The sequence below is a fragment of the Eptatretus burgeri genome, chromosome 23 (assembly GCF_056783735.1).
Source record: "Eptatretus burgeri isolate ZD-2024b chromosome 23, Ebu_testis_v1, whole genome shotgun sequence".
In the NCBI taxonomy this organism is placed as follows: Eukaryota; Metazoa; Chordata; class Myxini; order Myxiniformes; family Myxinidae; genus Eptatretus; species Eptatretus burgeri.
Window position 1 is genome coordinate 640,004 of NC_140983.1, and position 22,134 is coordinate 662,137.

A 22,134-nucleotide genomic window follows, 5' to 3' on the forward strand; every position below is an offset into this window, starting at 1 on the left:
GATGGAGCCATTCGCGTATCGTGTGTTGGAGTGCCGACTTCTCCAGGATTGATCCGTCGGAGTGGCGACCTCTCCAGGATTGTTCTGTCAGAGTGGCGACCTCTCCAGGATTGTTCTGTCCGAGTGGCGACCTCTCCAGGATTGTTCTGTCGGAGTGGCGACCTCTCCAGGATTGTTCTGTCGGAGTGGCGACCTCTCCAGGATTGTTCTGTCGGAGTGGCCCCTCTCCAGGATTGTTCTGTCGGAGTGGCGACCTCTCCAGGATTGTTCTGTCGGAGTGGCGACCTCTCCAGGATTGTTCTGTCGGAGTGGCGACCTCTCCAGGATTGTTCTGTCGGAGTGGCGACCTCTCCACGATTGTTTTGTCGGAGTGGCGACGTCTCCACGATTGTTCTGTCGGAGTGGCGACCTCTCCAGGATTGTTCTGTCGGAGTGGAGACCTCTCCAGGATTGTTCTGTCGGAGTGGCGACCTCCCACGATCGTTCCCAGCAGCCAAGGAGATTGTTTCGGCAGCACCGACGCTCTCTCTGTACAGAGTTAATCCGCCCCAAACTCACCTCCTTCAAATTCCCTGCTTTCCTTCTTGAAGGTCGCTGTCATGTTCATCCTGTATACTCCATGTTCTCCACCCCATCCCTCTCCCTTCCACAGATCTCCTATTGTCTTTGTTCCCCATGTTTTTGTCCTTATGTCTCCCGCCCCTCTTCTCTCCTGTCCCCCTTGTTGTGCGTTGTGTGTTTGCTCTCGTACAAGCCTCGACAATGCAAAAAACGAGGTTGTACAATTGGTTCATTTCTGTCTGTCTGTTTGTCCTTCTGTCCAAAAACTTCAGTCGATGATCGAGGAACAGCTTATTCAAATGGAATATTATGAGCCTGCTGTTGGCTTCGTGGTTGGGGTGGCGGCTCGGGATCCTGGGGTCCTGAGTTCAAGCCCCTTGGCCGCTGAATCAATACACCAGGGGGTTGATTCAGTCTGTCATCCTTCCTTGACCAGCGAAATGAGAACCAATGTGTACTGGTAGAAGGGCACTGCATCAGCGACACAGTTGCACTACTCTGTCTGCCCGTCTGGGAATGAAACAATTTGAAAATGATTCCAAGCAGGAAACTTACTTTTATGATGATGTCATAAAGGATGCAAACAACAGGTACGATGAACTAATTTAATGTGTTAGAAGGGGTGATGTAAAAGATTCTGCAACAACAGCGGTAAACTTCCAAATTTTTTTCTGCCACCTTTAAAATCGTTATTTTATTTCAATTTAATTGTCATGGAGTACGGTAGTGTTTCATATCGAGAAAGAGGGGGAAAAAATGGATGCCCATTCAAATGTACACTCAAAAACTACCATCGAGTGAACTCATTAGCATTTCAAGCCATAACTTTTATTGTCGACCGTTTTCTGCACAACCAAGACTTAAAAAGATGCCAAAATACACCGTTAAAGTACCACAACGAGAGATCACAAAATCGCCAATTTGTACTTCTTCTTCTTCTCGTTGTTCCTCTCTCAAAACAATGTAAAACTGTAGCCCGACCCACCTCAATAACGGCTAAAGCTACGATGTTGATTCCAATGCGAGAAAGTTACTTTGTCTCTTGGCTCGTGCACATATCCCAAAATTTAAAAATATACAAAACATAAATCACTTGATGAGGAGAAGCAATTGAACATTAATGTGGATTCAACGAAACCAGGCCAGGATCAGAGGTGGGGGGGGGGGGGAATCGATAGTTGACAGAACCATTCCAAATCGTCCCCCAAATCAAATGAAAAATAATAAAACAATTTAATGACACATGCAAGCCTCGGCTTGGCTGCATGGTGAAGTGGCTGCCTTGGAACAAGAGTCCATTATTCAAGCCTTTGCCAACTGTTAAATTATGAACAAATGTCTCATTTGTCACAATAAAGGATCTTTCTTTCACATAAAGTAACATTTTGAAATGTCTAATTATGGTATTATTATTTTATTATTTGTTTGGCTCTTGGTGGTGAAGTTTGAACACTGCAATATTTGCCTGATCAGAGTTGATGATTTGATTTATGTTTATTATGATGTTTTTGATTTGTCATTTAACGTACAGTTTGTTGTAATCACCAGCAAAGTGATTCACAGTGATATCGAGCCATTGTTTCGACGGATATCGACGGAGACCGGCTTGGCGGAGATGGGCTCTGCGGAGACCAGCTCCGCAGAGGACGGGCTCGGTGGAGACTGGCTTGGCGGAGATGGGCTCGACTCGACGGAAATATAGAAACCCACAACACCATAAAAAAATAATAAATTTTACATTTTCTTCTTTGGATCTCGTGTTGATAAATTCGGGTGGAATTGATGACACGCAGGCATGATGGGCTGAACGGCCTCCACCTGTGTTGGATTTCCTTGTAAAAGTGTAAAAGTGTCTGAAAGTGTTTCCATTAAACATTAAAACAAAAGTAAACACCAACGCACAACCTCGCACCAATTAGGCAATTAAAAATCTACAGCTGCAAGTCAGATTAACAACATTATAACAACACAATATTATTGCGCAAACAATGCAATATTATTGCAGATTAACAACATGATAAGAAATAACATTTGTCAGACAGTTATGCACAAATTTTTTATATTATAAATATAACTCGAAAAGGGATTTGAATCTCAGGCCTTTCCAGCGAGAGGTCGAGTAATTAACCACTCTTCCAAGAGATCTCTCATGAACAATATGGCAGCATGGGGCCCCTAGAATCGTGGGGCCCCTGGGCACCTGCCCAGTCTGCCCATGCCTGAAGACGGCCCAGGTCGTGGAAACGTTTGTGATGTGAGGGTGACATTGAGTTGTGGAAGTCAAACCCTGATCGACAGCACACCTGAACTTTTTATATGTATCTCTTGTGTTATTTCATTGCTTTTAAAGAAGTCACTGTAACACTGATGGTTTTCCCACATTCAACAAATTTGCATGAATTAAAGTGTTGAGTTCCCACAACGCTAGTGGCATAAGTTGACTCAGCTGGTGGCAGAGCTTTGAATTACTCTTCTTTTTTGTTCAGGGGATCAATAATGTCACTACCCTGTGGTTGCTCTCCTTCACTCTGGCAGGAAATGATGAATTCCAGGTCTCACCACATGACACAATCCATCCATCGGGACCATACTCTGTACAGAGCGTCGGTGCTCGCCGAAGCACTCTCCTGGGCTTATTGGGCACAATCCTGGATGGGTGGCAGCTCTGAAGCAGGCAGGATACTCGAATGGCTCCATCATCCCAGCAAGCTGGTACTCACTTTGCTGACCTCAGAAGGATGACATGCTGAGTCAACCCCACCTGGTATTAATTCAACAACCAAGCAGGATTTTAACTCAGGATCCCAAGACCACCACACTGACCATGAAGCCAACACCAGGCACACCTACAAATGAAGTACACCAAGGTAGTAGTCTGTATATTTAAATAAACACAATAGGGTTTTTGTCTTTTCCTCTGCCACTGAAGGTGGACGGAGGTTATGTTTTCACCCCTGGTTTATCTGTCTGTCTGTCTGTCTGTCTGTCTGTCTGTCTATGAGCAGGATATCTCAAAAAGTTATGGATTCAGACGAAACTTGGTGGACGAGTTGGGTAGATGCCATTAACAAGCTGATTAGATTTTGGTTCAGGTCTGGATGCAGATCCGGCCTATCAGCGTTATCCAAGACCTAAACGGTTCAGCTGGGCGGAGGTAACGTGCTCTTACCGAGTGCCATTCGAGTTACAAAGTGTGCACATTGTTGGGTTTGCGTAGTCAGGTGTTTGCGTAAAAAAAAAAAAAAACGAACAACAAACACACAGTAAACACGGAGACAACACAATCAGAGCAAAAAACGCGACAAAAAAAACGACTGGGAAACTTATCTTTGAGAGGGTTGGCAGAGACCCTGAGGGACACCATCGTCGCTCAAGAACCGAAACCGCAAGTCCTAAAGTGCGAGGCAATCGACAATGGCCATCTCAGCAACTTAACAACAACAAGATAAAAAAAACCCAAAGTTAAATTTGTTGTGAATTCAGGATTGTAAATACAGGTGACAAAAGTTTCATTGATTTTATGAGCGAGCGTTTATACAACGAACAGGCATTCTGAAATTGTTCCAGCTATCCGAGCGTTTGGAATAATCTTTGCTAAAATCAATAAAAATCCCAAAAGGAATGGTTTTTTGTATAAATTAATTAAAAACGAAACTTCAACAGCCCTGGAGACAAACATCAGTGTTTATTTTTATTTAATGCTTTATAACAAACCAAAAAAAAAACAATCACTTCCACATTCAGTAGAAATATACATCCTTTACATCAAATGTCACATCACTGGACATGATTTTGAAATGTTTATTTTTAAAGCATTGTCTCTGATTTATGACGGCAAGACTTTGTTTGCATTGTTAAAAAAAATCACACACGAGTGGATGCAACTGTTGTTGTTTTCCTGCCACATGATGAACAAGATACAACGAGCAAGAAGAACCCACGGACGAGGAAAGGGAAACCTGCACATGGCATTCGTGCATAACGTGTGGTCAGTTACCAGTGGAATCTGAGAAGTGTAATGGGGAAAATTAATGAAAAAATTGAGGAAGAGGATGGCAGAAGAATAAGAAGCCTATAGCTGCTCGAGGTGGGGGGTGGGGGAGGGGGGACAATTAGGAATCCATCTCTTGCTGATCCCATTCTGATTTCCAAGTTTTGGATCACCAGGAAAGGGAAGTTGGTGGTGATTGGTCGATGATGTTTCGTTTTGCAACCAAGCGGGTTATGGTCAAGTTTTATACACCGAAGAGGAATATGTCATACGTGTACGAAAAGAGCAGTGATTGGGCATTCGCTTCTTGTACATGTCGTGTGGAAAACAATGAGGAAACCTTGGACCGAAGACCCAGAGTACGGAGCAGCAACATATTTGCTGTAATTTCGAACGGTCTTCGTTCTGGTGACCTCCTAAGGCACTTGGACGCATGATGACAACTACCTAATCCATGCAACTTGAAACCCAGTGGTGAAACGCTGTTGGACGCAGCTCGAGACGTACCGGCTTCACAACCATCCCGAATGTGAGGGTTCCACATCAGTGTAAAGTTTCTCAGATGTGCGAGGAAAATTTTAAAATTCTTTAAAATCAAGGGGTGTGTCCAAGAAAAAAAATTCCAATCAAGGGGAGTGTGCAAGAATTATTATTTTTTAATCAAGGGGTGTCCAAGGAAAAAAAAATTTAATCAAGGGGTCCAAGGAATTTTTTATGAAGGGGTGTGTGCAAGGGATTTTTATTTTAATCAAGAGGTGTGTTTAAAGAATATTTTTTTTAATCAAGGGGTGTGTGCAAGGATTAATTTTTTTAAACAAGGGGTGTGTGCAAGGAAAAAAAATTTTTAATCAAGGGGTGTGTGCAAGGATTTTTATTTTTGTTAATCAAGGGGTGTGTGCAAGGAATTTTTTTTTAATCAAGTGGTGTGTGCAAGGAAAATTTTTTTTTTAATCAAGGGGTGTGTGCAAGGATTTTTATTAATCAAGGGGTGTGTGCAAGGATTTTTATTTATCAAGGGGTGTGTGCAAGGATTTTAATTTTTTTTAATCAAGGGGTGTGTGCAAGGATTTTTATTTTTGTTAATCAAGGGGTGTGTGCAAGGATTTTAATTTTTTTTAATCAAGGGGTGTGTGCAAGGATTTTAATTTTTTTAATCAATGGGTGTGTGCAAGGATTTTTATTTTTTTTTAATCAATGGGTGTGTGCAAGGATTTTTATTTTTGTTAATCAAGGGGTGTGTGCAAGGATTTTTATTTTTTTAATCAAGGGGTGTGTGCAAGGATTTTTATTAATCAAGGGGTGTGTGCAAGGATTTTTATTTTTGTTAATCAAGGGGTGTGTGCAAGGATTTTAATTTTTTTAAATCAAGGGGTGTGTGCAAGGATTTTTATTTTTGTTAATCAAGGGGTGTGTGCAAGGATTTTTACTTTTGTTAATCAAGGGGTGTGTGCAAGGAATTTTTTTTGTTAAGTTCCTTTATTGTTAAGTTTTATCACATATATATGCCAAGTTTCAGGAAGTTTCGATGAAAACCGTAGGCTGTGAAACAAAAAAGTCCACAAGAAGATGAAGAACAACAACGTAAGACAGAGATCCTCCACGAGGATCTAAAAATTTATTTTAAAAATCAAGGGGTGTGTGCAAGGAATGTATTTTTTTTTAAATCAAGGGGTGTGTGCAAGGATAATTTTTTTTAATCAAGGTGTGTGATGTAAGGAGGCAAATGCAAGGAGGAAAAAATTCTTAAAAAAAAAAAATCAAGGGGTGTGCAAGGAATTTAAAAAAACCCCCATTTTTAATCAAGGGGTGTGTGCAAAGAAAGGTTAATTTTTTTAAATCAAGGGGTGTGAAAGGGGTGGGAGGGGCATTTTTTCAATCAAGGGGTTGTGCAAGGGATTTTTTCTTTTTTATCAAGGGGTGTGTCCAAGATAAGAACGTTTTTTGAATTTTTAATCAAGGGGGTGTGTGCAATGAGGAAATTAAAAACATTTTCTTTTATAATCAATGGGTGCAAAGCCATCACGCCAGGGTTGTGGAGGTGGTAAAAAAAACGGCCACACATGTCCAAAGATGTCCGCAGCACAGCTGACTCGTGCGCATTAAAAAGTCACATCTGTCAGTGTCAAAACGGAGCATCTCTCCATGTTATTTCGGTGTCGCGTACGCGTGACTTGGTGAGTTGGTAACGACACATTTAAACGATAAATGTGTAATTTGAAGTCCCGATGAGAACGACGGGCCTTCAGCACGGACTATTCCGAGAGGGGCTGGCTGGAGCGGAGCAGGGTCGTTGCGCAGTGGTTGGAGAAGTTCAGGAATCTGACACCGCAAGAACAAACCCAGGCCAGGAATAGCAGACGGTGTGTAATTAATTCTGTGGCCGAATTGTCAAGGTCCACAAAAAAAAAACAAACAAACAGGTGAAGGACCGAGATGTCAATGTTTGGGACACGTGAACATGAGGTCGCCTGGGGTAACGACACCCTCAGCCAGAGGTATGTGTCAAAGTAAGAATCGGCTCACTGCTGTGCGTACCACACAAAAACAAGTTGCAGAACGGCCTTCTAGAACGTTCTTCTCTATCAAAGGTACTCAACACCCATCAATTTGTGATGTCCATGTCGGCAAAAGTGACACACACGGCAGAACCATCCCTGTGGTCCCCAAAGGCTGCAGTCTTCCACACGAGGTCGCCATTCGTTTCGGAGCAGCACAGGTGTGCTTCTTCACGTGCACGGCGAAATAATCCGATCTTGAGAAGCACCTGGACACCGAGGAGATAGCAACAACAACAACAACAACAACAGCAAGAAGTCAACAAATGTGACAATTTATGAGCAACATGGCAATGCATGTTGGAAAAAAGGTTAAATCGATATGTAACACAGTCGTTCCGCACACTCAAGAGGAAGACCGCTGCATCACCTTTCATCACCTTTCACCTGCAGTGCAATGGGAATAAAAATAAAACCTTCGTTCCGACACGCGTGTCGGGGTGAAATACCATGGCTTAAGATAAAATTGGCACAAGGGACGTACACAAAGGCCTGGTGTTGGCAAAACGGTTAAGGTGCCTGGCTGAGGATCCGAGGCTCCTGAGTTCAAGTCCCTGTTTGGCCAATGAACTAACACAAGGTAGGGTTGATTAAGCCTGTCATCCTGAGGTTGGCAAAATGAGTACCAATGCACTGGTAACAGGGGCACTGCATCAGCCCCCAGCCAATGATGCCACTCACAGCTTTGTGATGCACACGGAGGTGGAGGACACCTGCTCTCAAACTTGCATGGAACATGCAACTTACAAACAACCTGTTGTCCAAACAATGGCTCATGGTGAAGTCTGCTATTGTATGTTGGAACCAAATAATTAAAATTGCTAAAACAACTTTATTGTGGCAAAACAACAACAATAAATGCAAAGAATCTTTGAAAGTCGCCTCCCGAACAACCCCAACCCCCCAAAGTGCAATGTTTCCAGTTTGTTTGTTTCGGAGAATCGTCAATTTATTGGAAACCCACTGTAATGGCACGGACTTACAGCCTCGACCGGTTGCACCGAAGTGACGAAACGATGTCATCTGCTCAAGAGCCGGTGCAATAACCTATCAGCAGGTGGTGTGTCTGCAACCTCAACCTCAACACACCCAAATTATCCTGGCCAAAGTAGAGGGAGGTAAGGTGTGGCGGAAACGACGCGAACGACTACGTTTGCTGCCGTACCTGCCGCAGTGCTCACACTTGAACGGCTTCGCTCCGGTGTGCCTGCGATAGTGTCGCGTGAGGTCATCGCTACGGGAGAACTGCCACTCACAGCCTTCCCACAAGCACTTGTGCGGTTTCTCACCTGCGGTGGGAGGGATGGAGAGAGAACGAGTGGATTCATGACAGCAAGTCCGCGCAATCGACCTGCGTGCGGGTGTGTGATTCCGTCACATTCCAAAGCTTAGGTTGCATTCCCGACAGCAGGCTTCGCATGATGGCCGACAACCGGGAAAAAAAGTTTGCTGGCATTCAGGAAAAAGAAAAGGAAACAATTCCGGCATCAGGCCTCACGTCGCAAGCCCACACAAGGAACGCAAGTTCAAAGGTTAAGACGAATCAAAACGGGTCATCGACCCACTGTGCAGTAGTCATTGGATGAGCAGCTAACAACGCCGTTTCACTTATGACGTCACTGCAACTAATGTTGCATGCATCAACTTCCCTGGAGCTTTATTGAACCTCTAATCTGGAACCAGATGGCATTAACCTTCTGAAACCAGGGGCAGCACTTCCTGGTTCATTCAATTTCCCTTAAACTGATGTTTCTTATGGAATGTAGAAAGGGGATCGGAATCGGAAACCCTGAACAGACAGATACACGAGGTCAGATTAGCAAAAGGTAATGAGAAAATGACCGACAACATGCAAGCTGCGACCAACACGAAGGAACGAAGCCAGACGTCTCCTCGGTTCAAACGCACGCAGCGTGCCGGTGGCCATACCTGGGAAAGCATTTGAGGTGAGAAGTGCAGGAAGGAATTTCCTGACACTGAAAGCTCCTGCTGGCCCCAAAATGAAATACATCGACGCCATTCTGCTGTCATTGCCGGGAGATCATTCCGTCCCGACAGGACAGTGCAGAAGTGGCAAACTTACCTTCGAGCTGCCTCGTCTGGGTTCGATTCCGGACAAGAAGATAAACAGTCCGATATTTGTGCTTCGCACGCATCACGAAGTGTGCCGTCCCTCGGATGGACACGTTGAGCCCGGTTGCACACCTGCTCGTCGACGTTCGATCCCATGGTGTGTTGAATGAAGAGTAGGTGAGTTATCTAGCCGGCACCTTGAACAGATTACAAATCTCCAACCTGCAGGGTGAACTGCAGCAATGGCACAGCCACGCTCCCGAGCAACGACGGTACGAGCAGCTATGTGCTGCATACGAAGAGAGAGGGACAGGAAGAATATGAAGAAGTAGAGCCTGCAACAGGGAGGTGTCATCGCTCTCATTGAACGATAATAAAATAATTTGATAATTTTTAGATTTTTACACAAGGAAATGACAGAAACCATTGCGAGTCGAGTACCCGTACCCGTGTGTGTGCGCTGATGTGCCTTGACGTGCGAACTCCTGGTGTAGACTTTGCAGCATCCATTGAAATGACAACGATGGATGTACTTCTTGCCGTCCAGTGAGCCATCAGTTCCATTCTGTCCAAGCGTCCCATGTTTGCGGCCAAATTTCTTGATAACGGGCCGTCCCGAAGCCTCCTGCAACTTGGGCCTGGCCTCTGTCGCGGGCTCAGGAGATGAAGGCAGTGTCAAGTTCGATGCCTCGCTCAACTGCTCGATCAGTGGGGCTAAAGCTGGGTTTGGTGTGGCAGACCCACTGCTCAGTGTGACGGCTGCTGTGGCCATCAGAGCAACGGCTCCTGGCACAACTGTTGGTGGAGGAGGTGGAATAGCAGCCATCGCTTCGACACCGACTCCCAAGGGTCCACTCCCCCAAGGAACACCGTCCCAAGTTGCTACCACAAGAGCCTCCAAAGGAGCCACGCACGTGACCATCCTCTGGGTCTCCAGGTCTGGGGAAACGATTCCTTGGGTCGGAGGCTGTCCCAGCCCCTCAGAGTCGACATGAGACTCCAAAATCCTCTGCAAGGCCACACTCTCCTCCTCCTTGATACCCGTTGCATCCTTGTCGCCGGGCTTCGTCTGCAGGTCTCGTTCCATTTCAAGGTAGACCTGCGGTGAAACAGGACGAAAGGTTCCATGAAGTTTCACACCGACTTGGATGATGATCCTATTTCAGTGAAAGTAGCAGTTACTGCCATGGCAATCTGAATATCATTTTAGTGAAAAATTCACACCAACTTGCTGTTTAAAATGAAAAGGTAAACAACAACAACAACAACAACAACAACAACAAACAAATCAACTTTCAAAGCACAACGAGCAATGTTTATCCCATGTTGGGTGTGTGGTAAGGAAGAATTGATTCAATTTCGATGAAGATCCGAATCGACATCTGGATTCATCGATTAATTAATTTTCAACTGATTCTTCCCCATTGAGAGATCGGGCTCAAAACGACACAGCACGATATCTGAAAAAGTTGTGGACGGATTCGGATGAAACTTGGTGGACATGTTGGGTGTGTGGTAAGGAAGAATCGATTCAATTTTGGTGAAGATCAGAATCCGGACACGAGGATTTATTTAATTTTTTAAGTGATTCTTCCCCATTGCGAGATAGGGTCTAAATCTATCTATAATTCCAGCAATCTGTGTGTGTGTGTGTGTGTGTGTGTGTGTGTGTGTGTGTGTGTGTGTGTGTGTGTGTGTGTGTGTGTGTGTGTGACCGCTGTTTCTCGACAACCACTGGTCCGATCTAATTGAAACTTGCCAGGTATATTGCTGGGGCCCTGTGGATGTGCCTTTTCAAGGTTTGATATTAATCGGACAAGTGGTTCCCAAGTTATGGCCATTTATTTACCAACCAATGAAAGAACACGTTGCTGCGTGAGCCGGTGCGCGGCTGGCCGACGATGACATCACGTGCCGTGCCGGTGACGCTGGGTATCGGTGCCTCAGTTACCGTGGCGTAGGAGTGGCAATGGTAAATGGCAGCGAATGTCATGGCCAGCAAAGACAGGGAGGTAAACTTGATTTTAATTTGGATTTTTCTCGATTTCTTATGTGCATTTATAGATAAACACAATGCCCCAATCCAGTCGTCGTTTACGAGAGCGAAGGAACGGCCTGTGTGGTTGTTTCTGGCTCACGGTTTGAAAGTTTTTTTCTTTTTAATTTTGCACGTACGGGCAAACACGTACTAGTATGATACAAAGCACCATCTTTCAATAATTTATTTATCCTAAGTTATATTGGATCAGGCATTGCACCGGCAGTGGGATGTGCTCTCCCCCGTGCCCGATATATATATATATATATATATATATATATATATATATATATATATATATATATATATATATATATATATATATATATATATATATATATATATATATATATATATATATATATATATTGTTACGGCTGTGGAAATTCGCAAACCACCATAAAGGGTCCTTAGATCAGTTATGACGCTAACCTTATGTGCAAATAGTTCCCCACCGTTGTTTAAAGGGACTTCTTCGTGTTCACCGGGTTGCGACTCTTTGAGATAGCCGTTTATCTTTTTCTATTGTTATTTTGAACAAACCTCTACACAAGCAACACGCCGCGTTGAAAACCGTCAAACGAAAAAGGGAACCAAAAGAGTTCCAATGGGCACGTGGATTTTTCCCGCCTGTTTCTCCGAGGAGTGTGACGGAGGCAGGGGAGGGCTCTGGGATCAGCTCGCCGCCGATTGGTGGATGAACAGCGTGAGGCGGTCGGGGTGAGGGAACGCCCCTTTTTGGGAAGCTTCCAGAAGGGAGGTGGAGCCAGAAGCAGGGTGGGGCGAAGGGCGGAGCCTCAGATTATAAAAGGGCGGACGTGCACGAGACTCGCTCTCTCTCTGGTCCATGAGCTCTCGCCCTATGGGCCATCATCCGCTCTCTCTCTCTCTCTCTCTCTCTGGTCCATGAGCTCTCGCCCTGTGGTCCATCATCCGTTATCTCTCTGGTCCATGAACTCTCGCCCTGTGGTCCATCATCCGTTCTCTCTCTGGTCCATGAACTTTCGCCCTGTGGTCCATCATCCGTTCTCTCTCTGGTCCATGAACTTTCGCCCTGTGGTCCATCATCCGTTCTCTCTCTGGTCCTGAAGCCCCTTCTGCCCTTCAGTCCTTTCTTGTTCGGTCATGGGTCGTGAAAGCACCAGCAGCAACGCCAGAGAGAGCTCGCTGACCACGCCAGGGGCCCGAGGTCAGGTGCGGCTACGCAAGGCCGTGGGGAGTCGACGTCGCGACCTTCGCACCATCGCGCCACGAGGGCGCGGCTACGCAAGGCCGTGGGGAGTCGAACGTCGCGACCTGCCCACTGTCGCGCCACGAGGGCACGGGTAAGACCCTTCGGTCTCACGGGACCCGTTCGGTCCTCCAGGTCCCGTGCCATAAAGGTTTACGAACCCCGTCTACCTCCTTGTCTGTGAGGGTGGCCATTTCTTTGTTTTTGTATGCATGCTGTGGCGCCATGTCCTGCCAAATAGAAACTGTGTAAGTGACTGTCTTTGTAAATAATCATCGTAGTCGGTGGTATTGCTTTTGCCTTCTATTTGTCGCTTGTACATTGCATGACTGTACACGTGTTGTTGTCAATAAATGCCCTTGTGTGAAATGTATCCCGTTCGTCGTCTTTTTCCCTTTTGAAAGTGCCACCTTGAATCGCAGAATAAATTAGTAGAGAGTTTTGAACGCCCGGAAAACAGAATCACATCCGTCGAGGTCGGCGATAACACCGCTCGGTTAGCACTGAAGCACGGACCGGACCGCTTAAGCGGTTTGTGTCCGAGGCCGACCTGCGGCGAGGTACGATCGCCCGGTCGACCACTCGCGCAGGTACTTAGGAGCAACCCTATCCTGCGCGGGTGGGCAATTGGCACGATCGTGGTGAGGTTAAACCCCCACCCGTGACTGGCTCCTGGCGGTAGTTCCAGAAGGGTCACCACTGAATTGTCCGTCCGGTGGGCGACGCGGTTGCGATTGGAGTTACGCAATCGCTCGCACGCCAGGCGGGCCAGAATTCGTAACAATATATATATATATATATATATATATATATATGTACATGTATAGACTCACACTTGCAGGGCTACTCGGCGTTGCCCAGTATATTTTATTTTGTGGGTAAGGGCCGATTAGCCTGCTTCTGGGGACAATTGCTTCGTCATCCAATCCGATGATGCTGCCCTTTGGTGCAGTGCCACACCAGAGGGTGCTGCATCAGAAAGCAAGCCTTCTTTTGCAGGAAATTGTTGTCCCATCCAAAAATATGGCCCATGGCCCGTTCCAGACAAAAATAATTGTCCGACCGACACTGGTCACATGAACCCAAACCCCCCAGTACAAGTCCATCGCGTCACCTCATTTGGAAGCTTGGTTCGACTCGAACCATGACACAGCACTCAGGAGGCGAAGGAAGTGTTACTGTACCGGGATAAACTCAGTCACGTACAGTAACGACGTCGAAGTGTGTGCAAGCAGGTTAGACAGCCGGCTTTAAGAGGAAAATACCCATCAGAAGGTCTTGACCCACACAGTGAAGTGGAATGGGTGCTTGTGGAAGAGGAGGTTCTGAGACTGGGGGACATGGGGTTCGAGTACACTGGGGTATGTTCACAAACATTGTTGGGACCACCGAGCTCAGTATGTGATGGGGGTGATGGATGTTTATATCACCACGAGATGATACAACCACCTGTTTGTGTAACCATGGTTACCTCAATCCGTGAAACGTCAGCACAAGGAACACGACAGGTCCATCCGACACTGTTTGCTCGAAGAAGGCCCCAGAAATCAACCACAGCCCCCACAACAACCTCCCTCTCCCAAAATGCTGTGATCCATCACGTGATCAGAGGACCACCACTTCCACAACGCCAGAAATCCAGAACGCGAGCCGCAGGTCGAACGTCCTCACCCGACATGCTCACCCGTTGCCAAGTCTCTTCCAGGGAAAGCATTTCCGAGAAATACTCGATCTCAGCCTCCGTCAGCGACTCCTGGAAGAAGCTGAAACTGGGAACCACGTCCATGACGGCCTCCTTTCTGCTGCCGAGCGTCGATTGGCTGACGTTTGAAAGCCGTGCACCCTCGGCCAATCGGGAGGGAGCTGTGAAACATTTGATCCTCATTGGTTTTTTTCAAAGGACGCGATGACACGCCCACTACCCCATCCCAACCAATAGCGGCGCAAAGGAGCGACGCGTTCCGATTGGTGGACAAGCAGAGCATGGCGACGCTTCCGCTTCGGAGGAGAGGGCGAAGTCTCCGCCCACTTTCTTCCGCTCCGCCCAATCACGTTCTCCTGCAAGAGATGAGGCTGCCTTTGGACCCGGGGTGTACATGGAAACGTTCTACTCAGTTAGGATGGCTACCTCCACCTTGCCGATGCCATCGTGAGCAGGTTTCTCCAGGATATCACATTCCGTCTGGTTCACAATGTCAATAAAAACACTTTCGGTCAAACATTATGGAGATGAGGAAACCAGTACATTTTTGAGAAGCTGATGGCATTCGGAATATGAAAATCAATGTTTACATTTGCGCAGATGCCTGCACAGCCGCCATTTTGGATTTTCAAAATGGCCGCCATAAAATAAGAATGTACGAACATCTCAGCTCGTAATTGACGTGGAAACTTCATTCGAAATGCTAATCCGATGTTTCCAGGCCCAAGGAATCCAATGTGTAGTATTCACTGACCGAAAGATTCCAGTTGTTTCTTCAACTTTCATCCATACCCAACATGGCGCCTTCCCTCCCTCGCTCTCCTGGACAAGTGGCACACATTATGCAGTTGGGGGGGGGGGTAGACTGTGTCGTCATTAGGTAGACTGCCTTCTGACACAAAGGGATTATTCTTCCTCACGTACACATCCCACACCAAGGTATCACTGACCACGATTCACAAATCCAGTCGATTAGGGGGTTTAACACATCAGCCAAAATTGTGTGGTGCGAAAAGCTTCAGGTGAAGTCGCGGTCATTGTGGGATGTGCTGAAGTGGTGAAAGCCCAATCCACTCCTCTGGTTGGGGAAGACCCAGGCTCCAAGCTTGTACCTACTGGCAACGATTCAAAGTCAGGGACAACAACAGGAGCAGGCTCTGCTGTTTTTTTTTAGCAGATGACGCCTGTTTCGACGCAAAACTCTACCTGTTGCTGACCGGATGATGTCCATCGTAACAGCACTTTAGTTTTTCCTGCAGTTTTAATAGTTCTGTTCTGACACCCTGTTTTTAATTTTTTTTCTGTTTTTAATCACTTTAGGTTGAAACAGATGCGCAGCTGTAGGTAATCTCGAATTTTGCCTTCCACTGTTCAGAATCTGAGCAGGAGTATTTCAGGACAGTGATTGGAGTGTTACGGTACTTCCACAACGCAACGTACGGATTGTCTGCTTTCTTCAGCAACTGCAGCATGGTCCCAATGGTCCTTTCACTCATGCCGTTAGACCGAGGGTATCGGGGACTCGAAGTCACAATTCCAAATCTCCACGCTTTGGCGAACTGTTGTAGCGCCCAACCAGCAAACGGCATGTTATCCGCTCTCAATTCCTCTGGAATACCACTTCGCGTGAACAGAGATTTTAAGTTTGTGACGACAGTACTGCCAGCTTTATCTTTCAGCAGACGAATTTCGAGAAATTTGGAAAAATAATCCACAACACAAAGGTCATTTTGGCCCCGAAATTCAAACAGATCTGCTCCTACGATATTGAGCACATTTACTACAACGGGCCACAGTCTTCAATGTCCTTTGAGATTCCAGGCCAGTAAACTATTTCTCGTGTCCGTGCCTTGGTCCTGTCTATTCCAAGGTGACTCTCATGGAGCTTCGTGAGGACTTCCATTCTCATTGTGGCCAGAATGATGAGTTTGTCACCCAGGAACAATAGTCCCTCAGTCTCATGAATTTGATCCCTCATGGTCCAGTAATGTCGAACTACCTCGGGAACATGTCGTTTTGAGGTGGGCCAACCGTATTTTGCAAGTCTCTGAAGCTCCACAAGACGGTCTTCCTCTGATGTGCAATGCTGCATTTCCAATAACTTTCCTTTTGTGTTGGGAAGAGTTTTGATGAAATATTATGTACCATGACTTTCATGTCCACCACAAGGCCCTTTACTTGTCAATGGAATTATCCTGAATGTAGGCACGTGATAATGCATCAGAAATATGTATTTGAGGGACTGGTTTGTAGACAATGTCGACGGAGTACTTGAACAGTCTGAGAAGCATTCTCTGGAGTCGGGGTGAAGCTTTGCTGAGATTCTTCTTACTGATCATCTCAAGTGGCTTATGGTCTGATTCAACGACCACAGCTTCACCATACACGTACTGATTGAATTTTTTACGTGCGAACACAATCGCCAAAAGTTCCTTTTCATAATTTGAGCATAATTTTGTTCTACTTCAGTTCGTGCCCTGGAAGCGTAAGCTACTGGGTGACCTTCTTGCATGAGGCAAGCACCCAGACCCACTTTTGAAGCATCGGCTTGAATCACAACGGCAGACTGGACATCGAAGAACTTCAATGTGGGTGCGTCGATCAAAGCTAGTTTCACATCTTGATATATGCATCGTCCTGCTCCTTGCACCGATGCCACTCAATGTCTTTCTTCAGTATTAGTCTTCGAGGGGCAGTACGCCCAGATAGGTTGGCAATACATTGACCCAAATAACTCACCATTCCGAAGAATCGTTGCAAATCTTGCTTGTTCTTAGGCTTAGGGTATTCGGTAATTGCTCTTACTTTTTCTGGGTCTGGCTTTAGGCCCTCAGCAGACACCACATTTCCCACATAGTTCACCTCACTCACGCGAAATTGAAACTTATTTATGTTCAACTTACCATAGTTCTTTCTAGCACTTGCTCCAGAATGCGATCGTGGTCAGCGATATCTTTTGCTGCAATTATCAGGTCATCAAAAAACACTTCAACTCCATCTATGTCACCAAACAATTGGTCATTTTTCTTCTGAAAGGTTTCTTGGGCAGAGCAGATCCCAAAAGGACACCTATGGAATCTGTAACGGCCGAATGGCGTGTTAAATGTACACAACAATGAACTTTCATCGTCCAACTTGATCTGCCAAAAGCTATCTTTCTCATCCAAAATGTAAAATACACATTTACCACTTAGTCTGGAAGCCATATCCTCCACTGGAGGATGGAGAACATGATGTACAAATATCCAAATATCAGAAACAGGATGGATCGCCTTATCATCAGCTGCGATTCTCATCTTATCAACACCAAGCGATCTCGGATCATAACATCTGGAGGTTCTTTGTACTCATGAGTTCTGTAGTGTTATGTGTTCACGTTTGACTGCTTTGTTCAAGTCTTTCGGATCTAAACAGAGACCCAGGGAACCATTCTTCTTTTCAACAATCACCAGACTGTTAACCCAGTCTGTAGGTTTATCCACCTTGGATACAACTCCCTCATTCTCCAGATTATTCAAGGTGTGTTTGAGTTTGTGATGCAGGCTGAGTGGTACTCTTCTTGGCGGGTGTATTACTGGAGGAGCACCGGCTTTCAATTCAATATGATACTCACCCGGCATTTCTCCGAGCCCCTCAAAGACTTCATGAAATTCCTGCAACCATTAATCCTTGTCCAGACACGTCTCAGTCACAGTGTGAATTGTCCGAACAAGATCCAACTGTGTGCACGCCTTGAATCCAATAATGGGTGGAGATGACACATTTGCGACGTAAAACTCCAAGCTGTGTATGACGTCATCAATTGAGCAATCAAGTCGGACCTTGCCTTCCAATGACACCTCGTGATTGCCATAGGAGGACAACACCACATTTGTTTGTTGTCGGTTCTTCTGCACCGGAAGTTGTCGAAAAATACTCCGAGGCAGCACGTTGGCCTCTGCACCAGTATCGACCTTGAAATTGATGACCATGCCATAAACGTTGAGCTTGGTAAGCCAAGCTTTCTCACAGGAGTGAACATTCACAGTCAGCTGACCAATGAGCAGTTCCCTTGAATCAGAGCCATCACTGTGGACACCTTCGGCTCCTTGACATGTGACTGTCCGGAACGTGTGTATTTTCTTCTTACGGTGTTTACACATTTTGGAGAAATGATTTTCGCCACCGCATTTATCTAACAAGTTTGACCGAATGCCTCGGACACTGCCTCGGACCATGTTTACGGCCACACTTTGTACAGTTATACAGCTGTGACACAATTTCCTGGCGAACTTTTCTTTCTCCGATCAGAAACAGCATGGATCACCTCATCATCAGCTGCGATTCTCATCTTACCAACACCAAGTGATCACGGATCATAACATCTGGAGGTTCTTTGTACTCATGAGATTTTGTTTTATCATATTATTCAAGTCCGTGACAAACTGATCAATCGCTTCCCCCTCGTCCTGCGAGCGCTTCCAGAATTTGAACCTTTCGAACAAGCTGTTTTTCCGGGGATTGCAGTAGTGTACAAACTTCTTCAGGATATCTTCGAGTCTGTTGTTGTCCTCTCCGTCACCAAAATCAAAGGTGTTAAAAACACTTCCAATCCGTCCTCCCCAACACAATGGAGGAGAATCGCCACTTGGACATCTTCCGTCTTGCTGTCGGACCCCTTGGCCACCAAGTACAACTTAAATCGTTGTTCCCAGCATTTCCAGTTTTCCGCGATATTCCCTTCAACACACAGGGTATCCGGAGGTTTAAATTACTTCATTCTGGATAATTCACCACTGCCACCATGTCATATTCACCGACTCAAAGATTCCAGTTGTTTCTTCAACTTTAATCCAAACCCAACATGGGCCTTCCACCCCGCGCCCCCCACCCGCGCTCTCCTCCTGTACAAGTCCACGCATTATATAGTTGGGGGGGGGGGTTGATGTCGACTCTCAAAGTGGAACCAAACAATTTGTTTCCACATCAATTCGATATGTCACAGAATACACCTCAAAGGTGTTATGAAGTACATCGTGGCTATTTTTAACACTTATAAACCAAGTAGTTAATTAATGAGGATCTCTCCACATTGTAGGTTTCTATTTAATGTTAAGATATGTTCACAACAAAGCTGTTGATTGAAAAAGAAAGTCAAGATTTTGGCTATTGTGGGATATTGTGTGTGTGTTCCTGTTGTGGGATATCTATCTATAATTCCAGCAATGTGTGTGTGTGTGTCTCTCTGTGTGTGTGTCTGTGACCGCTGTTTCTCAACAACCACTGGTCCGATCTAATTGAAACTTGCCAGGTATATTGCTGGGGCCCTGTGGATGTGCCTTTTCAAGGTTTGATATTAATCGGACAAGTGCTTCCAAAGTTATGGCCACTTATTTACCAACCATTGACAGGACACGTTGCTGTGTAGGCGTGGCCGATGGGGAAGAGATTCTCAGCCGCGTTCCCCATTACGGGTCACAACGTCTGGACTTCCGGATAGTGTATTCTAATAACTTCTCGATTTCTTATGCGCATTTATAGATAAACACAATGCCCCAATCCAGTCGTCGTTTACGAGAGCGAAGGAACAGACTGTGTGTTTGTTTGAAAGTGTTTTTGTTTTGTTTGTTTTTTTGCACGTACGTTTTTTTTTTCTCTCTCTCTCTCTCTCTCTCTCTCTCTCTCTCTCTCTCTCTCTCTCTCTCTCTCTCTCTCTCTCTCTCTCTCTCTCTCTCTCTCTCTCTCTCTCTCTTTTTGTGTTTTTCCTTGCGATGACATTGCGAAAGGCAAAATACGTTGGCGCTAATTGAATAATTGGCCATTAAAACTAAATTGCGAATAATCGTAGGCGACACAGTGTTAGAAGATGAAGCAGGAGCCAGCTGAGGAGGAGAAGGCTGAATGTTGGGCACAGCGTCACGCTTCAGTCTCACTTGAGCAGTTGTTTTGAAACCGAACTCACTCATTGCGTTGCCTTCGTCATCCTCGGCAGTGAAATGGTCACCACAAATGACAAGTCTCTCCAAAACGTCCTCTTTACACGTTTTCTTTTGGGGAAAATTCACCCGTTTTGTTTGTACAAATCTTCTTCACTGCCGGCGAATGTTTGATTCCTTCGGGAATCGGTGGGAGCGATTACCCGTTTTCCAGCCATTTTTGCAAAACACACGTACGAGGCATGATGTACAAATATCCAAATAACTTTGTTCTACAATAATTCAAAATAAAAAAGGATAATATAGACAGTTGCAAGCTCAAAAAAAGCGAAAGAACGGCCCGCTCAACTGGACACTTCTTCAATTAAAGAGTGAGCTTCCGCTTTGTTTTGGAGAACGTGACGTCACCATCCATATATGCGCACACGGCTGTTTTTTTCAACAGCCTCGAGAAATAACAACTTCGGAGTTAAATTTCATTAATCTTCCCAATAGTTAGGCAACCACAATAGTTTGCATCGAACTATTTGATGCACACGACATATAACCATATTGATAAATTTTCAGAACATGTTTGGTGACCCACAACCTGCTCTTTAAAACACGTTGTGATGGTAATCCAAAAGAGGATTGTGACGTCAGATTGTGGAATTGTCATGCGGTGTCATTCCTCCCTTGCTTGGTTGTTGTTGTTTTTTGAGATTTCATCCCTCCATGTTTTTACATTTTGTTGTTGTATTTACATCCTGAAAGGACGATGGTGATGGTTCGCCGTCTGGAATGGCTCTCACTTCCGCCATGGCTGATTTGATTTGTCCCGCCAATAAAAGGGCTTTCCGCGCAGTGCAAGCTCGGCTTCCAACAGCAAACGTTCACATTAGCGAGCTGTTCGGGGTTTTTTTTCCACGAGCTGATCTCGAATCATTTCATCGGAGAGATCTCTCTCTGAACTCGCAATCTCACGTAAAGCAGCAACGAACTGCGGAGTCCATTCACCCGGCCTTTGTGCTTGCTGACGAAACTTATTTCGTTCGAAAACAATGTTCACTGTTGGTCTATAAAAGGGTGTTAATGCGGCGAGAGGAGCAGCGTGCGTGTCCTCAGCAACTGGGAGAGTATAGAATAAACGCTGCCCTTCTGCTCCTCGGCGGTGTATAAGCAATGCTCGCTTCCTCACATCCGAAACTGCCTCGTCATTTACAGCCAGCATGAAAGTTCTCGAACACACGCATCCAAGACGTTAAAGGAATCGAAGGCTCACCTGGACTTTGCTGTAATGCAACCGGTGGTGGAAGAGCAAGGTGAGGCGTCCTCGTGACTTTCCTCCATCTTGATTGGCGAATCGCTCTCCTCACTCTCCACGCCGCTCACGCGTCACTGCGGTTCCGCCTCCTCATCTCCGGTCCATCGTGCATTCCTCAATATCCACTTAACTCCCAACATCACACCATTGTGTTGATTTGTTTATTCCATGTTCAGATCTAAAATTTTACATTTTTGGATAAAAACACCAATCAACAAACAAAGCAACATTTAATCACGAGTTCCTCGAGGTCTGAGATCACAAGAATATGTTGCAATAACAAGGCAAACCGATTGGTGACAATAACGAGGAAAACCGAGTACAAATTGATCACATTTACTGGTTAACTCACACTAAACGGGGGAAATCGAGGGGCAAGTCCTCAATGAGGCACCAACTGAACAAGTCAGCTTGAATGGGTTGGTGGTAGATAATTTGTGGACGATGATGTGTTCGGTGGTGAACTTGAAGAGGGTGATCTTCTTTTGCCCGGTTGAGAGGGAGCGAGCATGTGTTTACACCCAATGAGACACCGCGTCCTGATTCAGAGGTGAATCGTCCGTTGATGACGACCTTTTTGAAGTCTCATTACGCATTGAATCGAGTGACCGTTCTCCTTGTCTCCACTCTAATTGCTGATATGGATGTTCAGTTTGCTCAAGCAGCTGTCGGAGTATACTGTGTTGGCTTTTAATGCGCCAATGTTGCGCATCGGCTCGGGTTCGGGATTCTTGATGTTTTTCTTCAATTCTCTGCAAGAATATA

At 45.6% G+C, this 22,134-nt stretch overlaps 1 protein-coding gene and 1 pseudogene across 7 annotated transcripts in view; one reads left to right on the forward strand and one right to left on the reverse strand.

Annotated features, from left to right (window-relative positions):
• Positions 1 to 22,134, forward strand: part of LOC147007907 (tubulin alpha chain-like) — a 188,392-nt pseudogene that overhangs the window by 146,889 nt on the left and 19,369 nt on the right. The gene's annotated exons all lie outside the window — the stretch shown is intronic.
• Positions 4,234 to 21,884, reverse strand: LOC147007914 (Krueppel-like factor 6). Of its 6 annotated transcripts, XR_015053735.1 has the most exons (5): positions 14,134 to 14,584; positions 9,628 to 10,279; positions 9,313 to 9,469; positions 8,273 to 8,396; positions 7,304 to 7,316 (listed from the first exon to the last, which is right to left on the reverse strand). XR_015053735.1 is itself a non-coding variant. In XM_085866014.1 (4 exons), the coding sequence occupies exons 2-4, from the start codon at positions 10,265 to 10,267 to the stop codon at positions 7,145 to 7,147; spliced, it is 936 nt and encodes a 311-aa protein (XP_085722140.1). In that variant the 5' UTR covers positions 10,268 to 10,279; positions 21,328 to 21,884; the 3' UTR covers positions 4,234 to 7,144. The 6 variants fall into 6 exon arrangements, 4 of the variants coding, with proteins under 4 accessions (XP_085722140.1, XP_085722139.1, XP_085722141.1 ...); XM_085866014.1 differs by lacking the exons at positions 9,313 to 9,469; positions 14,134 to 14,584 and adding an exon at positions 21,328 to 21,884 and having other exon boundaries at positions 4,234 to 7,316; XM_085866013.1 differs by lacking the exon at positions 9,313 to 9,469 and having other exon boundaries at positions 4,234 to 7,316; positions 14,134 to 14,562.